Source organism: Cystoisospora suis (genome assembly GCF_002600585.1).
Source record: "Cystoisospora suis strain Wien I chromosome Unknown contig_5276, whole genome shotgun sequence".
NCBI classification, from domain to species: Eukaryota; Apicomplexa; class Conoidasida; order Eucoccidiorida; family Sarcocystidae; genus Cystoisospora; species Cystoisospora suis.
The window spans coordinates 6804-28878 of NW_027158067.1; the positions used below are offsets into that span (position 1 = coordinate 6804).

The 22075-nt window shown below is 49.8% G+C and overlaps 3 protein-coding genes across 3 annotated transcripts; 2 read left to right on the plus strand and 1 right to left on the minus strand.

The window, feature by feature from the left end:
- Positions 1-184: 184 nt before the first annotated feature.
- On the plus strand, positions 185-15552 carry CSUI_009072 (ap2 domain transcription factor ap2viii-1). Its single transcript, XM_068069191.1, has 4 exons — positions 185-1385; positions 2003-10675; positions 11299-11533; positions 12050-15552. The coding sequence occupies exons 2-4, from the start codon at positions 3677-3679 to the stop codon at positions 14431-14433; spliced, it is 9618 nt and encodes a 3205-aa protein (XP_067918833.1). The 5' UTR covers positions 185-1385; positions 2003-3676; the 3' UTR covers positions 14434-15552.
- Positions 15553-16546: 994 nt separating this feature from the next.
- CSUI_009073 (uncharacterized protein) lies at positions 16547-17110 on the minus strand (the record flags this gene model as incomplete). Its single annotated transcript, XM_068069192.1, has 1 exon — positions 16547-17110. A coding segment is annotated over one exon (372 nt), but the record flags the coding sequence as incomplete, so codon positions are not given.
- A 364-nt stretch (positions 17111-17474) lies between these two features.
- Positions 17475-18167, plus strand: CSUI_009074 (uncharacterized protein). Its single transcript, XM_068069193.1, has one exon. It carries the CDS (start codon positions 17806-17808, stop codon positions 18076-18078), a length of 273 nt encoding a protein of 90 aa, XP_067918835.1. The 5' UTR covers positions 17475-17805; the 3' UTR covers positions 18079-18167.
- Positions 18168-22075: the final 3908 nt, after the last annotated feature.

Genomic DNA, 22075 nt, shown 5'->3' on the forward strand with positions numbered 1-22075 from the left:
TCTCCCTTCTTCCTTCCATCAGCTACTTAGGAGCCCTTCACTGGTGCAACAATTGCTGCTCTCGTTCACCGGGCAGGCAGGCGCGCACACATCACTCATGCTTTCAAATGTCTCAATCGATTCCAAGTAACCTAGGGGGGGGTGGGTGGCAGGCAGGGATCAATTCACCGAGGGAAGATTTTTTGTTGTGTTTCTCGGGGTATACCTGGGCTCTGGAGACCGCAACTCCCAAAGCGGAGTTTTACCAGCGAAGACGGATACCGAGGAAAGAAAGACGGTGAACGATCCTTAGGGTGTCTGCCGGAAATCAAGTCCTAACTTTCCGTGAGACAACTTCCTTCCTGTTTCGTGCTCCGAGGAGGAAGGAATAGGGTTTTCGTCTGGCACTGTCTGAGCACCGGAGTATCCTTGCTTCCTTTTCACGGGTTGCGCACTTTCCTCGTGTTGCTCTTTTTCTTTTCTGTCGTTTCTTTTCGCCACTGTCATCTGCATAAGATGTTTCTTTTCCCGGGGCAGATGGGAGTGCCCTGTCGTACGGCCCCTTCCGCCTTCTTCACGGGGGAGGCCGTTGAGCTGGATTCCTGCTGTCACCTTTGGTGAGATTTCCTTGGCTTTGAAAGCACAGTAGAAGAGATTTTATCTCTTGGTGTTTTCCCATTGTCGGTCTTCCGTAGTATCGGGGGATTCGCGGCTCCCCGTCATTTGAAAACATCCGCCTTGTCATCCACGGAGTCAAGCATCATAGTGAATAGTTTGATTGCTCCTAACTTTGCGGTATTTTTTCTTTCCTCTAAGACATTTGAAACAAGCAAACATACACCATGGGCCGACGTTTCCCTCTTCCCGTCCCTTTTCAGTAGCTACCGTTTCGGTTGGAACCTAGACCGCCTCTCTCATGACGGTCATCCCAGCTGGGGCGCGTGGATGATTGTAGTGAAAGACTGTTCATTCTCCCTCATCTGCCGTCAAGTGATTCGTCTTTTGCTTCTTTATCTATCGTATGGAAATCTATTGATCCGGAGGCTTTGGGAATCTCAGTAATTCAAAAACCTTAGTGGGTCTCTTTTATTATCTGTTATTATTGAGTTGGCCTCCAGACACTTCCTTTTGTCATTGCGTTCGCTTGACAAAAAGAAAAGAAAGGGTGGGTGTCCGCCCATCCTCCTGCTTTAAAGAAGAAAGAAAAAACATCTGAGCTCGCGCGACTCATGCTGCTGCTGCTGCTTTCCCCCTCAATCTAGACTGCTGGCTTGCCCAATTGCTGGCGCGCCCGGGCTCTAAGGGGGAGAACCGAAAGGAGGAAAAAGACGAGGAGGGGGCTCGACCATCGATTCTCTCAGAACGAGAATGCGCATCGACCCGACAAGCGCCTGGCGATAATTCGAGTTCGTGAAAGTTTGTTGGAAGCAAAAACAATCGTCTCTACACACGGGAAAAGGAGTTTCTCTCACTTGTAGGGGTCTGTCTGTTTGTTTTCATGATGAGGATGGTGTAGAATCAACGCGAAAGGAGAGAATGAATGTTCTGGATTTGTCATTTATTGCTCTTCTTGAAGTTTTCTTTTTGTTTCACTCCCTTGGTCCATAACATAAGGCAAAGCCGTGGTAGTGGCTTAACCTAGTCGTAGCATCTTTTCTTTTTTCCCATCCAGGGTGCACGGCGCGCGATCGATCTAGCGGCGTCTTCTTTTTTTCTTCTTGCCCTGAGGTCCTTTTTTTCGATGGAACAAGTCTCCTCAGGAAGATAGAGAGAGAATATCGCTGTTGATCAGCGAGGGTAATGATGACGGTTGAAGACTGGAGGAAGTCTTTTCTGTTGTGTGAAACACTACCGCCACTTGAGGAAAAGCAGATTGCGGCAGAGCCCCATCTCATGGGTAGAAGCCTGGTTAGGGGAGTTTTTTCGTCTCATAGTGAATGACTTCCGTATGCGATAGAAGAAGAAGAGAAGGCACGTAGAAAAAGCGTCCCTAATCTTTCTTTTGCTTTGTTTCTCCTGCTAGGCTTGGAAGGGTAGGAGGTAGTATCCACCCGAGTGGATTGGAAGTCTTGCGTTCTATTCGTATGTGGATCAAGAAGAACAACGGGTGGGTGGGCGGTAACAAGGAGAGAAGGAGGACGGATCTTCCCATTCTGTCTCCGCCTCTGTCTTTTTGTTTTTGAAGCAAAAGAAAAAAGAAGAATGGCAGAAAGAAGTCGTTTTCCTTAAGAAAGTAAAGACCTTTTTGTGATTCACCTCAATAAGGCGTCAAGTGTCGTTGTACTACCTATCTGCTCCAAAGAGAGCGAGAGGAAATGTTTTTAGAAAGCTCTATGAGAAGGGTGTCGTTCCGCTTAAAGAGAATTTCTCGTGTAGGCACCCTTTTGACGCACTAGTCTCGTAAGAACAATCCAAGAAAGGTGGTTTCGAACAAAGAAGTGTATAGACGGAATGGCCAGACTCTTACTTACTATTCCTATAGCAAGTAGCTCTCATCATTGTGCGTCGTCTTCCCTCATCCCTCAAATCGTGTGATAGATAGAAGGAGTGTATACGTCTGTCTGTGTATGTACGTACCCTCACTCCATGTGAAGAAACAAGTTAACGTTGGTCAAGAGAGAGAAGTAGATCATCAGTCAGCGTCTTCCCTGTCTTCGTCGATTCTCGAATGAAACGAAAGCAGTGCTTTTTCCTGTTGTGTCGACCTTCGGGTTGTGAAAAGACATGTGGATGGGGGGGTAGAGGCATCTAACAGATAGAAGGATTGTTTCTTGCTAGGATCGGCTAACTCGTTCTGTTTCTGTCTACTCTTCGAAAAGAAAGACAAGAGACGATTCATTCGCGATCTCTTTTTCTTTGCAGTGTTCGGTTTTTTCGTACATCTTTCATCCATAGTCTTTCGTACATCCCTCTTTCATTTCAGGTTTTCATATGGCCTTTTCCTAACTGTATCGTCATTTTCTTTGGCTCGGGAACACAAAGACAAAGAAGGAGATAAGCTCATCATCCGAAGAGATTCCATAGGAACTTGTTTGTATCCCGCCTTCTTTTCTTCGGTCTTCTTTTCTACTTGTCAAAACAAAGGAACGATTCATTCTTCTTCTCTCCTTTTCTTCTTTCGTGTATCTTGTTTCCCTGTCTCTCAACGGTGGTCCAGCAGCCTCATAAACAGCGAGTGGCTCGCTGAGGGGGAGAGGTTTCGGGGGGGGATGACCACACTGGCGAGCACTTGGAGATGGAAAGACACTGAAGAGATTCTTTCATCTTCTCTGTTAGATTCCTTCGAAGGCGTAAAAGCGGGTGAAGGCGGACGATGGGTCTACCTTGTTTCTCAAACCACCATCGATAGATGTTGCCATGGGTATACCATTAGGGTCGTCTGGTCATTCTTATCCTCTTGCAAGAAGATCTTTCTTTCTCCTTCCGCCTTTCTCTCTATCCTTCAGCCTCTCTCCTCGTCTTTTCTCCCGCTTCCTTCCATGTGTGCCTGTACACCGTAGCGAAGAAGAAGAAGGAGAGACACCACCTTGGGTGGGTGGGTATAGGTGGATTTTTTTTTTTTTTTCCTTCGAGAGATTTGAAGAGAAGACCCGCTCTGTCCTTTGAACACCCGCGGTGGTGATAGTCTCTTTGTCTTTCTCCTTTAACAGTGCCTTGTTGTAGGTTCTGTTAAAGGAATGATTCCTCTTCACGCTTGATGATGATGTCTAAGGAAAGAGATACAACCTCGACTGGCAGGCTTTCAGTGTCGCCTGAAAGTCAGTCGTCGTCTACTGCGACTACAGCTACGTCTCCTATGCCGTCTCCGTCTCCATTCGATTCTTCCGGGAGGGAAAGGAAGAGCGAGGGCGAAGGAGGGGCTGCGAGAGATACTTCCTCCTTCGCATCCTCATTATCTCTTTCAGAAGAAAATACTAAGGGCGGGGAGGTTGAGAAGAATGAAAGACATCATTCTGGACAGCTAAATAGAGGAGGAGGAGGACATGATGATCAAGATGACGACTGCGTACCCGAGAGTCCGCGATTGTTTTTACCGTCGCCACAATCGGGTCTATGGATGTCTTCAACTGTATTAGATGAACCGCGTGAAGAAGTAGAAGATGAAGATGACGAAGAAAAACCACATTCGGCCCTAGCAGGAGAGGGAGAGAGTGAAAGATACCTCGATGACTTTCTACCTGCCGCAGCTCATCATCAAGAAGACGCAAATATTGAGTCTTCTGTACATCCATCTGATATAGACGCAGTGGTCGAGAGAGAAGAAGGAGAAGTTGATAGGAGATCTAGAGAAGGAGAAGGAGATATCGATGCTGATGGTGTAGGCGATGAAGGAGACGTGAGTTATCCTGTAGTCATAACAACATCGTCTCTTGCTGATGGTCCGTCTACCTCTTGTAGGGCAAGAACGCCTGGGACAGTTGTAAGCGAACTCGATGTTCTGGCGAGTTCATCTTCTTCATCTTCTTCTATTTCACCATCGCCACGTACTTCTCATCATCATTACTATCCTATAAGTCAAGCCATCCGTTATACAGAGGAAGTTGTGAGGAGGAGGGAAGAAAGCTTTTGTTCTATGACGAGACATCATGATATGATAACGACATACCCAGATCAGATTCGAGATGAAAATGAAGAAGGAGAAAGACAGCGCGATATTTCATCTCTTCCTCCAACGAGTCTTCCGACTAGTGAATCGCGTACTTCTTTCTCTTTATCGATGACCGGACTTCCTGGTTACCAAAGTGGAACCCCTCATCATATTCATCATCTTTCTCACGCACCTACTCCACGTACACCTCTCAATGGCTTCTCTGATGTATCTACATTATCTCCAATCACTTCGGGGAAAGATTCGAACTCAACCCCTACTCCCTCATCCAATCCCTTTTCCTCACATAAGTCTGGCGTTTTTCCGACCTTTAGTTGTGATGAAGGGTTTCTAAGCGCAGGAATCACACGTGAGGAAATGATCCAATTCAACCAGAGAAGTCACGAGGAGAACACTAGAATGGTTTTATTTACATCTGCTTATGCGAGTGCAGTGGCAAAGACGTTGTCTCTCTATCAGAGAAAGGATGAAGAGGGACACACTTCGACTCTCCACTCCAATAGAGGAGGCTCGGATCTTCCTCGTCTTCCTACTCTTCCTCAACTGCCGTCTGATCACCGCAACGGAGCGTCAGATATCCCAAGCACGACATCCGTGACGATGATCTTTCCTCCTACGTCTACGTCTCTTGTTTCTCCTAGCACATCGATCAGTAATGATTCGCACAACGGGACTCAAGAGAGGAATGCGGTAGGAAGAGAGGAAGGGCACATGAACACAGTAGACAACAGCGCAGTTCATAATGACAATAATGATAAGGATGGGGTTGCCTTTACGAAGTCTTTGGCTTCTACATCATCTAGAGTGGGGGAGATTTCCTTGGAAGGGGAGAGAAGAAGGAGTGTGGTTGGTTCTGGGGGTGAACTCTTAAGTGATTCTCCTATATCCATGGATTCACACAGTAGACACTGTTCTTACACACTCCCCACCTCTTCCGCTTCACATAACTCTAGTGAGTCTGTGGTAGGAGTCAACAGAGAGAAATCTCTTGATCAGTATGGTCGCCTGTTAGATCGTCTTGGAGAGAAACTGTCGAGTTCGGGGCATGAGGAAGAGAGGGAAGAAAAGGGTGGTACACGATTATCTCTTCCTCTTCCTGTCTCGAGTGTCCTGGCTATTAGTGAAGGTTTTCGAGAACATCTACAAGTGCTCGTAAAGGGAATTATCTTAGCCGCTGCGCGTGCGGGACGGGGTGTCTTTGCAGCCCGTAGCGACAGTGCAGTAGCAGGAGGAGGAGGGGCGGGAGTGAAGACCGTGGGGAAGAGTTCAGGGGAGTTGCGGGGTGATGATCGTCCAGGAAGAGACAGAGGTGCAGGAGGTCAGATGATGGATTACGAGCGAGGAGAGAGAGAGACGACGAAGGAAGAGGGGATAGTAGGAAGGAGAGGGTCGTTCGTTCTTCATGGTTCAGAAAGAAGCACTGTTGCGGGTATGGATGAAGAACAAGGAAAAGATAATGTTACAGATAGCTCTGGCGAAGACTCAGGGAGAGAGAGAGATCGTCACATCGGCGGCGCATTCTCTTCTGTACAGAAAGGGAAGAAGAGACTTTCCTTTGATGGAAAGGCTGAGGGAGGGATAGAGGAAGGTTTTCATCGTCAGGTGAGGACGATGAGTGTCGGTGACGATAGCAATACAGAGCTGCTCCTTCGTCCCTGTTGGATTACGGGAGAGAGCAATGAGAAGAGAAAAGAAGAGATAGATGTGAAGGGACTGTCTGAGACACAGCTCCGGGTTTTTTGCAACAAGGGTGAAGCATCACCAGGTGCCATGTCTTCTCTCCCTCCTGCGGTCGCCTTGTGTAAGGTACAAGAGCAAGGGTACCAAACCGGTGGAGAGAGAAGTTGCTCTCTTTCTGATGATCAAGGCGATTCAACGCAGCAGCAGAAGAGGAGTGAGGGAGATAGGGAAGAGACGATGAAAGGAGAAAACAAGAAGGGCGAGGCATCATCTTATGGCGAAATCGAGATACCTCCAACCATAAAAGAAGGTGAAAGGAGACTGCCTCAGAGAGAGGGCAGTGAGGAGAGAAAGAAAATAGCTGTAGAGAAGGATGACGACTCGAAAGAGAGATTGGCTTCGAGTAATGGACGAGTTCAGAAAGTGCATGCTCTCGGTGACACAGTCAGGGGTTGTGGTGGTGAGACGGAGCCCCAGGCTGTGAGAAATGCGGGTGAATCTGAAGATAGCCGAGAGGAGAGTGGAAGAAAAGGTGTTGTCGATTTGGTGTTGAGGGGGGAAGAAGGAAGAGCAGTTTCATCGGGTGTAGACACAGCTGAAAGGAGTATCGATTGCGGGGGTGGAGAAGGAGTACTATTATGCGATCACGCAAGACATGAGGTGCTAAAGAAGGATGTCATCACAGTCTTTGAGAACGGTGAAATGAAAGGGCAAAGTCACCAAAGTGAACAACATATCGAGAGGATGGCGAAATGTTTAGATCTCAGTTCAACAGGTGTACATACACCTACAGCAAAGGGGGAGAGTAGAGAGGGAGATGTTGATGACAGTCTTTTACAAGGTGCGAATGAGGGTGGTAACACCTCATCGGAGAATAAGAATCTCTCAGAGTTCTCTCTTCTAAGAGGAGGAGGAGGAGTATATCTTGAGGAAGGTCGGGGTAAACGATATTCGGGCATGTCCGTTTCTTCATCTTTCTCAACAGCTTGTCCTTCTTCTTCTATTGCAGATGACCCGTCATATTGTTGTTCTTCTGTGTCGTCGTCTCCCCATCTTTGTGGGGTTGAATCGATCGAAGAAGAGACTGCCTATCACACGCAGGTGCTTCGGAATTGTCGTCTTGATGAACTCTCAGACTATGCTCTTCTTCTTCTCCCTTTCCTGAGTTCTGACCCTACAGATGTCACCTTATCTTCTTATGATCCCTCCTATCTCCATTCTGTTCTCCTACAACTTCATTTCCTCAAACAGAAACATCGGGTTGACTATCAGCAACCCCACACATCATCGTTATCCTCCTCGTCTTCTTCTATGAATCATCAGCGGCACATGGGTGGCGATTCTTCCGCTGTATATACATCTCTATCACGTAAATCAAGTGATAGTGGTGGGAAGGATCGTGGTGGTTGTGATCGTAGTGACTTGACTGAAGAAGGAAATTCGTCAATGAAAATAGAGAATAGAAAGAGTTCTTCGTCCGACACCTCAGGGTTGGCTCTCTCAGGCCGAGGGAGAGAGGACGAGGAAAGGGACGCTGGTGCTGTCTCGATGAACTCGGGGTCTAGGAAACAAGAGCGACAAGTAGTTGGGAGTGTAGACTTGAATGGAGCCAAGTCACCTCTCATTGTTCTCCCGTCATGTCTTTCTTCTTCCTCCAGCAACTTTCTCTCTCCCGAAGGGGAACAGCGTGACCATAGGTCCTCTCTGTTACACCTTCATCAGAGCTCCATGTCTCGCAAACATTCTGTTCTCGTTGATCATTGTCAGAAAGATGTCCGCGACGGCACACAAGGTCATTTAGCAGAATCTGAAGGTAGAAGAGGAGGACCAGGTGGTAGTAGTAGTAGTACTAGTATTACGGGACCATCTTCTTCAGCAGCAATGGCCAACAGTCATTCTGTCTTAGCAGGGGGTTGTTTACCTTCTTTGTCTTCTACTTCGTCATGTTTTTTGTCACCTCCTTCGGGTGTATATACAGCGTGGGAGGACGACCATAGTCACTTGATGAACGCTAATGCGAACAGTCCGTCCACATCGTGTAGTCTCTTATCCAGCTCGAGAAATCTGATAGGAGAGGAGAGGAGGGCTGAAGGGAAGAGGAAGGGAAGTTTTGTGAGCGATGAGGATGAGGAAGGAAGTGATTCTGTACCGCCTTCTTCTCATTCTCTTAAACCCTCGTCTTCTCCCTTTGCTCTTCCACCAGCAACGAATGCACAAGCCTCGTGCAAGGAAGAGAACGAGAAAAGCTGTAGCGATAAGTCAAGAAAGGGAATGGGAGAGAGCAAGGAAACTGAAAGACCGTTGCCTACAATCATACTTACTCCGTCGTCTTCAGCTGTCTGTACACCTAGAGCAAATGAGAGTGTTCCCCCTTCTTCATCTGGAGGCCATCAAAGTGGAAGGAGTGGAGAACAACAGGAAGAGAAAGGAGTCGAATGTGCCTCAGATACAGAAGGTTCTCTAGCAGATGAACAACCACAGCCACGAAAGAGTGATGATAACGTGTTAATGGTTGTCACAGCATCTCCATCTTCTCCTCCTTCTTCTGCTTTCTCTCCATCTTCCACACCCCCTCTTTCTCCCCCAGGTCTCCCTTCGTCTGCTGAGTATCTCCCTTCTTCGTTACTTTGTTCGCCTCTCCCTCCTCCTTGTACACCTATTGAAGCCAGTGGTGAAGGTCATCTTACTACGTCAGGCGAAAAAGGCGAGAAACGCATTGAAGAGGGCGGTATCTTATCACAGCTCGCGCGGCATTCTCCCTCATCCTGTCTTTCTCCAGGACGAACGGACGTTGTATATACAGTCGGAGAGGCAGAGTCATCACTGACTACAGTACGTCCTCCGCCTATTCAAGGTATGAACGGAGAAGCATCGTTCTCTTCTTCTCAGGAGAAAGATGATGTAGGTTTTTCTTTCTCTCAGACAAAAGAAGGAAAGGGAGAGGATACGAAACCTCTTGCGTCTTCTATCGATTCTGACTCACGTGAGGAGGATCGGCAAGTAGGAACGAGAGATTTCCCGGCAACAGCGCTCATTCACGTGGGCTCTACGGTTACTGAAGACAAAGGCCAGAGTGGCGGAGAGGGACACGGCCCGCAGGAAAGTACAGAAGACTCACCTGGTCAGATCGCCACCACTGCGTCTAGAGAAGTGAGGGAAGATCTTGGGGGAATCATACAAAGATCAGAGGAAACGTCACGAACTGAATGTACGACAAACTTCGGAGTCGAACAGACGCTAGAACAACAGAGGGAAGAAGAAGAAAAGATGAAGAAGCCGATGGAACGACCGGCCTTTAGAGATGACACTTCTACACACTTAACACCTCAACATCATCCCCTACATCATCCATATACAGTGGGAGATCTCCGAGATTCTGAAAGTGCGACGGGGGGAGGTTACGACAAGGCTTGTACTGTGACAAGAAGAGGTGACTGCGGAGTCTTCGTACCTTCAACGGATCAAGGAGAAGACGCCGAATCGGTCGAAGGTTTCTTTCCAGCAGTTTCTTCTCAGTGGAGTGGAGGGTATGTACCCCCGACTTCGTCGTCCTTCTCACCCGTGGTGCCTACTGCTACGAGTACCACTACAGTCGCACCAACCCCAGCTGGGTGGTATTACCCTACTCATTACTATTCCGGAGATAAAAACTCCTACGTCTCCACGACTGCCACTCCTACTACTACTACGACTACTCCAGTCTCGAGAGACCATCATCTAACAGGAGGGACACCCTCGCCCTTCGTGTGGACTCGATCATCTTCTTCGACTCCTGTCGATAACGGAGTTGGACATTCAAGGTTTCCAGCGGGGGTTCCCCCTCATCCGTCCATTCATCATCATTCTTTTTCTTCGTCTCACGCTTCTCTTCATTATCATTCTTCTTCTCATCCTCATTCCTCTTCTTCTCATTCTATGGGTATGACTTCAGCAGTACCATATGTACGGCCGGCTTCATCTGACGCTCATCCTCCCTGCATGAGAGATGAAGGTGCTTATCCATCGTCGACGCCATCATCCTATCCACCCCCGGTGGCAGGTCACGTTGAGGCGACCCTTCCTGCTTCTCATGATGGAAGAGATTACCTCGAAGAGGAAGACGAAGGGAGAGATGAAATTATTCCAAGGAATGGTCCCAGGTTGGGCTGCTCGAGTCGTGCGAGTGGATGTACGTCCTTTCAAGAAGATGAGTTGACCATGATAATGAATCAGCAAAGACGAGAAGCGACTAAGAAGAGAAGTAAAGGGAAAAGTAAAGGCAAGCCGCTCGTCCCATTACCTCCTGTTCCTTTCGTCACCATAGGCCTTGAAGGCAAACCAGGTGGACGGTTTAATCTCGCAACTCCTGCACAAGGGTCGAGGCGGTTCCCTCCACCACCAAGGAAGGATCCGTCTTCCGGGAAGACGGTAAGTCAACTAGAACCTCTGAAATATCTTTCTCTCGCCCGGGTTCTTTTCTAGTGTTCGAAGATGAAGGTTATGAAGACATCGCTTTTCGATTGCGTACGTTTGTGTGGAAACATAGCGAGAAATCCCGTAGAAGGTTTAGATAGACATGAGTAGAGCTACTGCTGGTCTGGCGGACAACTGTTTGGGTGGGTGTGTACCTATGTGTGTATATGGAGATGTCGTCTAGAGTCAGGAATAGAAGAGTGCTCTTGGGAGAAAATAGCAGATCCTGTTGCTTTTTCGGGTTGACTACGTGGGCCTGACGTCGTTGTTGATCTCTTAGCTTTTTCACGTGTCGTTCTACAGAGTGTCGGGTTGAATATAAGCTTTGTTCATACGAATAGATAGAATAGCGCCTTGGTCCGTCTTACCTTCAGTTTCGGCATGTCTCTCTATCCATCTCCATCTTGCTGCTTTCTGAAAGTGTCTACATAGGGTATCGACAATCTGTTGTTTCGTGTGTATGAGTGTGTACATCCCGCTCTGGACTCCGTAATCTCCCCGGCACAAGCGAGCGACCCGTGATATGACTGTTTGGCACTTGGGAGTTTTGGATCTATCCTCATCTTGTTTGTTCCTAGGAAGTTACAGCTACACGTGTAGCTCGGCTAAGTAAGAAAGCCATGGAGTTTCCTTATGTCCATGGAGTTCGCTTTGAGATCGAGCACTTCGCCTGGACCGCGTCTCTAGGGAAAGAATTCCGGAGATTCCTAGTTAAAAAGCATGGCTTTGGAAAGGCGAGATTCTGTGCTGTTGGGAAGATCGAGCTCTGGCGGTCAAATCTATCTCCTGCCGAACTCCAGCGTGAGCTTCAAGGTGAGTGAAGAAGAAGAACAAGACGAGAAAAGGAAACGGTGGGATGATGCACGCACGGGCTCGATGAAGGTTGTCTTAGCGCGGTATTGCTGTTGCATAAGAGAAGAAAGATGCTGTGTGATAGTGAAGGAAGGGGGAGTCTGTCTTGGTTCTAGAGTCTTGTTAGTCACTTACGGATCACCGGGTGCAGTCTGATTCGCTTATTATGTACGGGGGGAGTAGAGATGGATAAGACGGCCGTCGGTCCATGTATGGATATCTGTGTATAGGTGGAATGTCTCCTCGGAGAAAGGCAGTAGTAAGAGTAGCACATCACATTCTCTTTGTTGACAGTGGGTTGCTTTGAGGTCTCGTGTTTGACTGTCCCCGTTGAACGGATGGTATACATGTTTGTAGTGTATTTCTGCCTATTCTGCTACATGCATGTTGTATGGCCCCGCGTACTATACCTATCTGTATGTTTACAGGTGCTCTTAATGAGGGTGTTGGTGTGTTGGTGTGGTTTCTGTATCTTAGCCGAGCAGGAAGTTCTCTCCGTGCTACCTTCTCCAGACGCGTCAGACGATGAGGGAGAAGGAGATGCTTTACGGGCTATTGAAGCAGAAGTGACGAGATACCAAAGCCCTATGTCCCCTCCCAGGAAGAGGTTAAGAATGGGAGATGATCGTGAGACAGTCCCTCGGACATTTGCTTCTTATCATCACCATCATCCAAGGTTTCTCTCGGGTTCTTACGATCCTCACAACAGAGGACACATGGGCTATACGTATGAAGCTTCTCTTACAAGAAAACGGAGGAGCAAAGATAGTAGCTCTGACAGTGGGTGCACAGAAGAGGAAGATAGTCGGTACTGTGGTCAGAGCAACCCACCGTTCCTCAGCAGAGCAGGCTCGATGGGGCCACCACCAAATGAAGTCATCTATCCCGAACAAGGGGATTGTGGCTTTGTCCCAGATCATCCTCTCGTCAATATGCATCAAGGAGGGATGGCAGGAGCATCTTACAGTTGGAGTCCACATCTGCAGTCCCAATCTATCTCGCATTTCTATGGTCCCCCTTACCTGCCTCAGTCAACTGGTGGCAACTATCATCCTTCTCCCTTCTCTCCCGACTATATGCATTATCGTTATCACCAGCAGTTCAGCGTCCCACAACACACACCTTCTTCCGTGAGTTTTCCTCGGGAGGGTGTCGATATGCCTAGCATGGAAAAGCCATATCGACCTTGCCCCCCTTCTCATGACGAGGTTCACACCGCGCCTCAAGACGGTGTCTACGGAGAGAAAGAAGACCGGTCCGTGGAGGGGAAGAGCCAGGAAAGGACGGAAGTCTTGAATGGAGCAAATACAATGGTAGAAGAAGCAACCCCTCAAGAAGAAGGGATCAAAGAAGACGGATTACCACTTCCAGGGGGAGAACAGGGGGAAGAAGCGGGTACAGTGATTCTGCTGGAAAACAACAACGGGTGCAGTAGGGACGCAGTCGTAGAGACACCGGGTGTATCAACAACAGAATGGCCTTCTATAGAACAAGAAGAAGGCGGGGGGGAGGCGTATCAGTTTTCTGAGTCTCAGCAGCAGCTTGGTGAGGGAGAGATGTGCACTGCCTCTGAAGGGGTAGGAGTAGGAGAACTTCGGAAACCGGATACGCAATCTTCTGCGCCTTTGGTAGAAGAACGCTCCGCTCTCGAATCAGCGGGGGAGGGAGCGATGTCACAATATACGCATCAACACCTAGCGTATTCCCAAGGGTCTCTACAGCCGTATATGCACCACCCCCACCACCATCCTTCTCTCCGTCAGTCAAGTGAGAGAGGACGACAACAACAACAGGGAAGGGGAGAACAGCATCAGCAGCAGAATGTTTCATCAGGTGTACCGTCATACGTGACAGCACAGCCGATGAATGAGAGGAGATTGTTTAGGAACGCTTCAGCGAACCTCCATCAGCATGGTACACGGTATAGGTTTTCACATGTGGGGGGGGAAGTAGATTCTCATGAGCCGGCTCTCCAGGCATATGAGTCAGAGTGTCGAGATCCAGTGCGTTCCTACTATTTTTCTTCGTATGGAGATGCGAGTCATACACCATCTCAGTTTCCTCGTTCTCACGGGGCAGGTGTATATACAGCACGTCATACATCTTCCGCTTCGTGCCCCCCCGGTGGGCCCTCCAGCATGAGTGTGCCTCCTTGTTCTTCGGCTCCCTACTGTCCACCCCCATCCCATTCGTACTATCCCCCCGAAGGTGTTGAGGCAAAAACGAAGGGAGAGCCCGAGACAGACCTCGAATGTGAGTCTCCAGGACTGTCTCCAGATGTGAGCGTAGCCCAGGAGAGATATGATTTCACAAATAGTGTTCACAACTTCACACATTCACAACCCTTTGTGGATACTACCACCACACTAGCAACAGGTGGAGGTAGTGTTCGTCCTGATACATCGGGCAGCGCAGTCTGCTGGCCGGACCGCGCTTCAACAGGTCCACAGTATTGTCATCCTTATTCATCGTCATCCTTTTCGTGTGACGGGAACATATATGCAAGTTCCCGTGGTGGCACTCCATTCTCTTCAGTCCATAATGTGGCTCAGAATGTCCCTTCCACAACTTGCCATTCAGCGTATCCTCCGTGTCACATGGTTTCTTCGTATTCGCCCCCTCAATACGAACACTCCAGATGGTACGCAAGTCGTCGTCCCGGTTATTACGGCGTCTCAAAGGAGAGTGAGAGGGCTCATCACAGTCAGATTCAACCTTATTTTGACCCTATGTATGCTGGAGGTACCCACTCTTGGTACGGTGGGTATAACAACCACGGACATACGTTCGTGTCGCGCTCATCAGAGGTTCCTGTAACCCAGCAATCATCTATTCCTAGTCAATTTCCCGTTGGTTGGTGACCACATGCACCTGCTACATTCATAACACAATAGAAAAGAAGCAGAAGTAAGTTGTATCTATTCTCAAGTGAACAGTCTTTTTTTTCTTTGCTTGGCATTACGCTCGTCTCCCCTTCCGTATGTACAGAGAGAGGCGTGTCAGTGGAGTGACGGAACGGGGTATAAGGTAAGTACGTGTCCAGCAAGGATTGCTGTAGAAGTTCACTTCTTTTTCGCAGAACAAGGGTGAGCTGCGGTCTCTACCTTCCGTTAGTGAGGTTTAGGTAAGTGGTACGCAGTTCAACAACAGCACCCTGATATGTTTTCCTCTGGGGCGCGAGGTGAATATGTATAGGGGGGGGGGCGAAGGCGAGAGTGCAGTGTGTCTGGCTGCTGATAACGGACGAAGACGTATCGTCCTTTTTGTATTGGTATGGTGGCAGGCATTCCGAAGGGAATGTTGTTTTGTCATCGTTTTCACAGCTCGCAGAACTGGTTACAGCGTTTTTGCTAGACGGTGACATGCCGGCAAAACATCCCTTTTCTATGAAGCATCCTTTGATAGAGGATGATGTTTGAGAGTAGCATAGATTTGAAACGCGTGATGCAGTTTTCTAATTCGTGTTTTTCTTCAGGTGTCAAGAAGATTTCTGGGGATAGAGTCGGCGCTTCGACTTGACCCCGTTTCGTTTTTCTTTTATCGAAACAACAGAAGGAATCAACATTTTAAAAGAACCAGCCGAGCTTCGCACCGGCTGCCGATGGACAGTGAAGTTCTATGTATGAGAAGAGATGTGCACATGAAATCCAGATCAGTAGGACGGTGTATGGGGAAGTGTTCTACGCGTCCGCGCCGACGGTTGGCGTGATGTTGAGGAAGTAGCTGCGGAATGATGATGGCAGCAAGGCAGCTCTCTACATTTTCTACACGGGTCGCCCCGACACTTGGTGTGGAGTGGTGGGCGATGGCTTAGCTCAGTCCTCTTGACGACAGTGACTTCATACGCGTTTGTAGCCGGATATGCCGGTTGTGACAAACAACCACGATGACACCATAAGCTGCGAGACTGCCTGTTTTGGCGTTTTCTCTCGGTTTTCAGTTTGCTCGCCCCTAACTAAGACAAAGACAACAGGCAGAGGTCAAGTCTTTTTGGCGAAAACCCTTGTGAAGAGGGAAACATGACGATGGTGCGCGCCATTGGGTTTTTATGTCGGGGATGCTGCGGAACGATAGGGTTCTATGTGGATAGGTAGACAGTGAACTTCTATATGTGAGAAGAGATCTGCACAGTGATCTAAACCGGTAGGACGGTGTGTGGTGAAGTGTTCTAACCCAACACCTCGTGACGTTGCCCGGCAACAGCCACCAGGAGGTTGCGGTTTACTGACCACCGTGTAAAATGATGTACTTTTTCGTGGTACGCCATTTTGTTTTGGTGTGGTTGCCACTTGCCTTGCGGGCTTCAGAGTGCGCGGAAAACGCCGCACCTGCGAAACAGTTCTGAGTGCTTGTGTACGACCAACCGCGAAAAAGTGCCCAACTCACCTGCTTCGTGTACTCAGATTTCGGTCGACCCAACTGAATGCATGACGATCGTTAGCTTTGTGTTAGTTTCTTAGGGTGGCGGCCTGCCGGATGACGGAATTCGTCAACATCCGACAGCTGTGAGCTGCTACAGTCCGGGTGCACCTTCGTTTCATCAGGCAATCGATGCATTCACGCTCAGTCCGCAGGAGCACGCGCCGCTTTCAGTAAATCAACGGAAGTAACGACGGAGCAGCTACCGCCAAGTGAACAGCGGTTCTTAGCAAGAAGCCGGTCTCCGCTTTCAGCGAGGACGTGCATGCTGGGTGTAGCGTGAGATGTTACGGTGATTCACTTTGCATCGGCGTAGTCTGATGTGCTGTATTCAGCCTAGCTTTCGAGTGAGCTCGTCGACGCTCTCTTCAGAGGACACAGTAGTTTCGTTCCCGATTTCCCGCAGTCACTTCGCTAGTTAGAGTCTGCCCCTAGGTGACAGCATCTGCTTCTCTGCAGACGGAAACGTCTCTGCACTCGCTTTAAGGGACGTCTATTTGACAAAAACGGGAGAACTGCAGAACGACTGGGAACCCTCCTCGCAACAACGCATATAGGAGATATTCGTCCTAAGTGCGAAAAAGGCAAGGACAGACTAGTCTCGATGTCAAATCACGAAGCGACGATGACTCGTCGTGCAGCCCTGCCTCTTTCCCTTACTCTGCGCGACGTGGTACGGCGGGGCTACAGTAGGAGACACCACGCAAGTCACTGGACGTCTCTTCGTCGTCAGAAGAGCGTTGTTGTCTATGAACGAAATATGAGACCCAGCCCACACCCTGTTACACTGAGAGTGAGCCAGCCGAATCCTGACGGGGAGAAGGAGCCGGAATCGGAGGGGCCATCTGCGGGGGGTTTTTGTTTTTGGGGCACCGTCACATACACGGTGCAGGCCGTTTGTACGTCCCGGTCGACGGGGCCGACTCCTTCCTGCGCCGCGGGCCTGCAGATGTAGCAGAGGTGCGTGTCTCGTTCTGCTTCACCAATAGTAAGCTCGAATTCCGGCGAGCCGGATTTTTGGTGCAGCACGATACTCGACTCGTGTGTGGACGCCTCCGCCTTCTTGAGTAAGGATCCCGGCACGAGATCATTCAAAACACCCGGATTCGCGGTTGTACACTCCTCTCCCGTTTTGCTTTGGCTGGCAGTGGGGGTGAACTGGTACACACTGCTAAAGTTGTCGCCTCGCCGGCTCCCCCCAGCATTGGAAACTTGTTCCACTGGCTCGAGTTTTGCTCCCTCTGCACATTTGAACTTGAATGTCTTCTTTTCGCCGCTTAGCTTGACTGGATTCTTATCGCACACCTCGGTGCCACTTCCCGTCGACTGCGTTACATCTTTATGTAGAAAAGTTTTATTTGCATCCGCGCCTGGAACGAGAGCGGGCCTTAACACGCGAAGACAAACCAGCGCGGTACAGATTCCGGCCGTGACCCGCCCCAACACAGAAAAACTTCTCATTGTGATGTATCCAACAGTCGGAGAGACGATCTGGGGCTTGTTGCCCTCTTTGTCAAAAAGAAGGTAAGGATGGTGCAGAGGGTGCCCTCTCTTGTTGCTAAATCTCAACACACCTCATGCACTTCGGAATAGTTGAGGGAATGTACCGGAGGACTGTGGGGCCCTCCACGCGTCCACAACAAATATGCTCAATCCTGTAGACGCACAGCTCGAGATGGAACAATGAGGGGAAGCTCGGATCCTACCGACAGGGAGAATTTCAAAGGCAGGGTCATTCGTTGTGTTCAATTGTCGTTCTGCGGGCAATTCGTGGCTGCCTGAATTGATCTGCATTGGTTTATCGGGTAGAGATCATGCTTCAGCTCGGCACTCGGTATATCAACGAAAGCGAAGCGGTAGTATCTTGGACATATGGGGTGCAAATGCCGGTGACGTTGAACCCCGGACTGCTTTGTTTTTTTCACCCGAAGTCTGAAAGACGGCAGACTGGACACGTGCGTCAGACGGACACGGTTATAACGACTTCAGTTCGAGCCGGCCAGCCCAGAATGTGCCGATGTCACTGCTTGGCGTGCTTAGGTTTCTTCAACAAACTTTTTCGGTTTTTCCAATCCCGCTACTTGTAGCACAAGCGTATGACTAAATACTGGCTGTAGTGTCCTATACGAGTGCCTGGCATACGGTAATCAATTGCTACACGAAAAGATACGCACAGACAACGCAGCGAATCCGAAAACTCTTCTGTGGGCAGTCACTCATCTACTTTTGATCGGACAGATGTCCCAAAAGCCAGTAAGGTCGCAAAGGCGCTGGTTCGAAGCGGGGGGTAGCGTTCGTCCACCGTAGAACTGCTTACCGCACCCGCGCAACTTAAGAGCTTCTGCGCCGTGACGGAGACCGTGCTTTCGCAACCAAGTACCTACACCTAGGGAGGTTGTCAGCCTAGCTTGTCAATGGGCGGATGCTGTCCCCTCATGGGTAATGCAATCACTGTACGGTATGACAGCATGATGAACCAATGAGAAAAAACAGATGGAGTCTCGTCGAGCACTCAGGGCGTAAGCAACTACGAACCTGGTGTGGATGCCGTTACATGACCGACAGCCCCGGGTCACCACCCGTCGCTGACCTTCGACTGAAGACTTGCGACACACTACTCAAGACGCAGGCTCTCAGCTTCAGTTAGTCGCTGAGACGTGAAGTCTCCGGAAAAGACAAATAGTCGTTGCTGCAGAGAGCTTTCAATCCAGTGCGTCACTTTACCTTCTTAGTTGACTGCATGGTCGTCTCAGCTCCCATCAAAAACTAACACTTGTCTCCTTTTCCCCACCAGGTTCTCGGAATTCTCATCTATCTCAGTTGAAACTCTTGTATACGAGAAGCAATTGGTTCGGTGGCACTCTGTGACCTTTTCACCTGGTCTCTCTGGTACGATGTCTGTCGTGAAACTCATAATGAGTTCACATGGCCTTGTGCACGGCCTTCCCCTTCAAAGAAACCGCATGTTTCCTACCCCCCGTTGCCCCTCCCACAAGGAGTAACACAACTCGGTGTAGATTTTATTAAGGGACTTGTGGTCTCATACGCATTGAAACATCCAATATGTTGAGCACAATGGCGTCCGGAGGGACGTCGTGTCGCCCTCTCATAGTGTTAGGTCATGCGAGTTTCTTCCGACTTGCGTCACAGGGATGTGCCAGCCCCGTGCTCACCGCATGTCACACCCAGAAAGGCAGACTGGCGGCGAGGCACTGGACAGAATGATCTGAAGTGCTGGTGTTCGGCAGGCAGGCTGTGGTTGTTGGCATGGCTTTCCCTCGTTTCTATTGATCTGGCAGCTCACGGTACCAGTCTGATCTGATCATGAGCACAGAATACCGCACTTTTCTACGCCGTGAACGCGCGCCGCGAGACAGTTGGCAAGCCGCATGCGGAGCAGTCCGAGGCAGCACACTGCCAGCCAACGGGAAACGTCATTCACTTCAGAAATGAGAGATGATGTCACTCGTTTTTCTTCTTAGCGATTTGTGTACCACATCCCGAACGGAACCGCGCCTGAGAACGTATACGAATTTTCCTGCAGACACTACCGTTTTATGCGTCTGTGGCATCCTGGCTTGAGGGAGCAAGTTCGTTATGGAGTGTAAAAGAGGAGTCATTGGTTCCCGCGAGCGGGATAGTTGGAGGACCAGACGAGGAAGGTGACAATGGTGAAGGATGAAAAATTATTCCCAGCCGTAATCAAGTCGGTGAATGGCTGTGATTCCTGGCGAGCCATCGATTTCCCGGTGGAGCAAAAGCTTCAGAAACAACCCGTATATGTCTTCTTGCAACCTGGCAAGAAGATGCAAGAAGGTCGCGCAGACGGACAGGATATGTGTGAATACTTGGGGACTGACTGTGGTTAGCTGCCTGCAGATGATATACATGGACATACTCCAGCGAAATGGAGCAGGACGGGAGGGACTAGATTATTGTGCTTGCCTCTTCTCCATTTTCTCTCCTCAGACAGGAGAGGCAGCTTCTGAAGGGGAGAACAGGAGGGGTCTTTCTTGCCACACTGCCAAACGTAGAGCATCGGCTGAATTATTGGTCGGCCACGGGAGAGGTAGAAAGTGAGATCGGTGTCCGCAAGTACGGGATTGGACCGCAGAGGACTACAATCCACATCCCAAATAACAGATTCGAGGAACATCGTCACTCGATTTGCTATGACTTTTTTTAGAGCCCAATTATCGGGGGAAAAGGAAACATCGAACCACCCGGGTAAGCACGTCGTCGATGCTCGACTACCCAAATATCCAAGAGGTGCTGTTCTACTTTTGTCCCCCGTGTGGATTGCTCTCCGGAGTAGAGACCCGCGGACCTCGTTCCTATCGATTGCAGCTGGGTCTTTTATGTCTCCGCTGTTGCTCCTGCGCTTCTTGTCAAGTATTGTACTAGACTTGCTCCACATGGAGCAGAGGTAACCAAGTACTTCGACTTCTTGCATGTCAGACAACAGATAAGCCATGAGTGTGACTCTCAGTTCGGGCCACAAAGGGAAAAGATACCTCAGCACGCGGTCGAATCCCATGCCTCTAATTCTGCTGCTCACAACTGAGCGTGACGGCTTTAAAGGACGGCACACATCTCCAAGCACCGCCCCGCTGACGCCCAGAAGGCATGATTTTTCCGGAGTACTACCCGTCGAGCATCCACGCTATCTGACAACGAGTGCTCGGTCTGAAAATGGAAACAGACATGTCCTAGGGACTTCGCAGCAGAGGGCTCCCTACTCCGGCGAGCCTGGCGGACCTTGTGACTTCAGAAACGAGATCTCGGCGTGACTGTGCGGTTTCGTCTGAGGAAGAGCCTTGGAACCTCTGTCCCGAAAATAGCATTTCACCTTATCGCGAACGGGTTGTCTACGCTCCGTTAGCACCCTTCGGTCCCTGCGACATACACGGGTTCCGTTCACCTGAATCAATGTCTGTAGATTGACTCACTGTACACCCGTTCCTCTGACAGCTTGTCGCAGAATGGGCAGAGCTACCAGAACCCTCCTTGCAGCAATGCAAACAAGGAGAGGTTTGTTGTCAGTACGGAAAAAACAAAGAGAGACTCTCAGCTTCAAAGCGCGGAACGAGGCTGACTTGCCTTGCGGCCTCGTCTTTGTCCGTTCCTCTCCTTGACGTGGTACGGCGGGGCTACAGTAGCAGGCACGGCGGAGGTCACTGGATGCTGCCCTCGTCGTCGGAAAAGCCTTCTTGTCTATGGACGGAAAATGAGACCCAGCGCCAACCCTGTTACACTGAGAGTCAGCCAGCCGAACCCTGACGGGGAGAAGGAGCCGGAATCGGAGGGGCCATCTGCGGGGGGTTTTTGTTTTTGGGGCACCGTCACATACACGGTGCAGGCCGTCTGTACGTGCTGCGCGCCGGGGACGGCTCCGGGACCCGTCGCGCCACTGCAGATGTAGCAGAGGTGCGTGTCTTGTTCTGCTTCACCGATAGTAAGTTCGAACTCGGTCTCGGTGGCTTTTTGCTGCAACGCTTTCCTCATGCCTGATGGGCTCAACTTCTTGAGTGACGAACCAGGAACGAGAGTGTCCAAGACTGCAGGCTCCTTGTTACATGCAGGCTTCGATGCGGACTGACGCGAAGCAGGGCTGAACTGGTACACACTGGTGAAGTCCGTCCCTCGCCCCAGAGCACCTCCACCGGCAGCGCCTTCCACCGGTTCAAGTGTTGCTCCTGCTGGACACTTGAAGTTGAACTTTGTTTTGGACCCCTTTAGCTCAACCGGTGTTTCTGGTTTGTCGCAGATCGGCACAGTGTCTGCTGCCGTTAGGGCTACATACCCGTGCGCGCCGACTGAATTTGCCTTCACGCCTACGACGACACTGGAGTTGAGCCCCCCGACGCAGGGTAGTGCGATACAGACGATTGCAGCCAGCCGAAAGTGAAGAGCAGATTTCGTCATTGTGATGCAATTATAGCTAAGCGGGTGATGCGGCGATTGTTTGGATTGAACCTAACAAGGGAGAGCGGCGGAGTGTAAACTGGCATACTCTTCCTTCGTACTCACGTCTTCACCCATCTCATGCACTCCGGAAAGTGGTGTGGGTGTCTGCAGAATCTG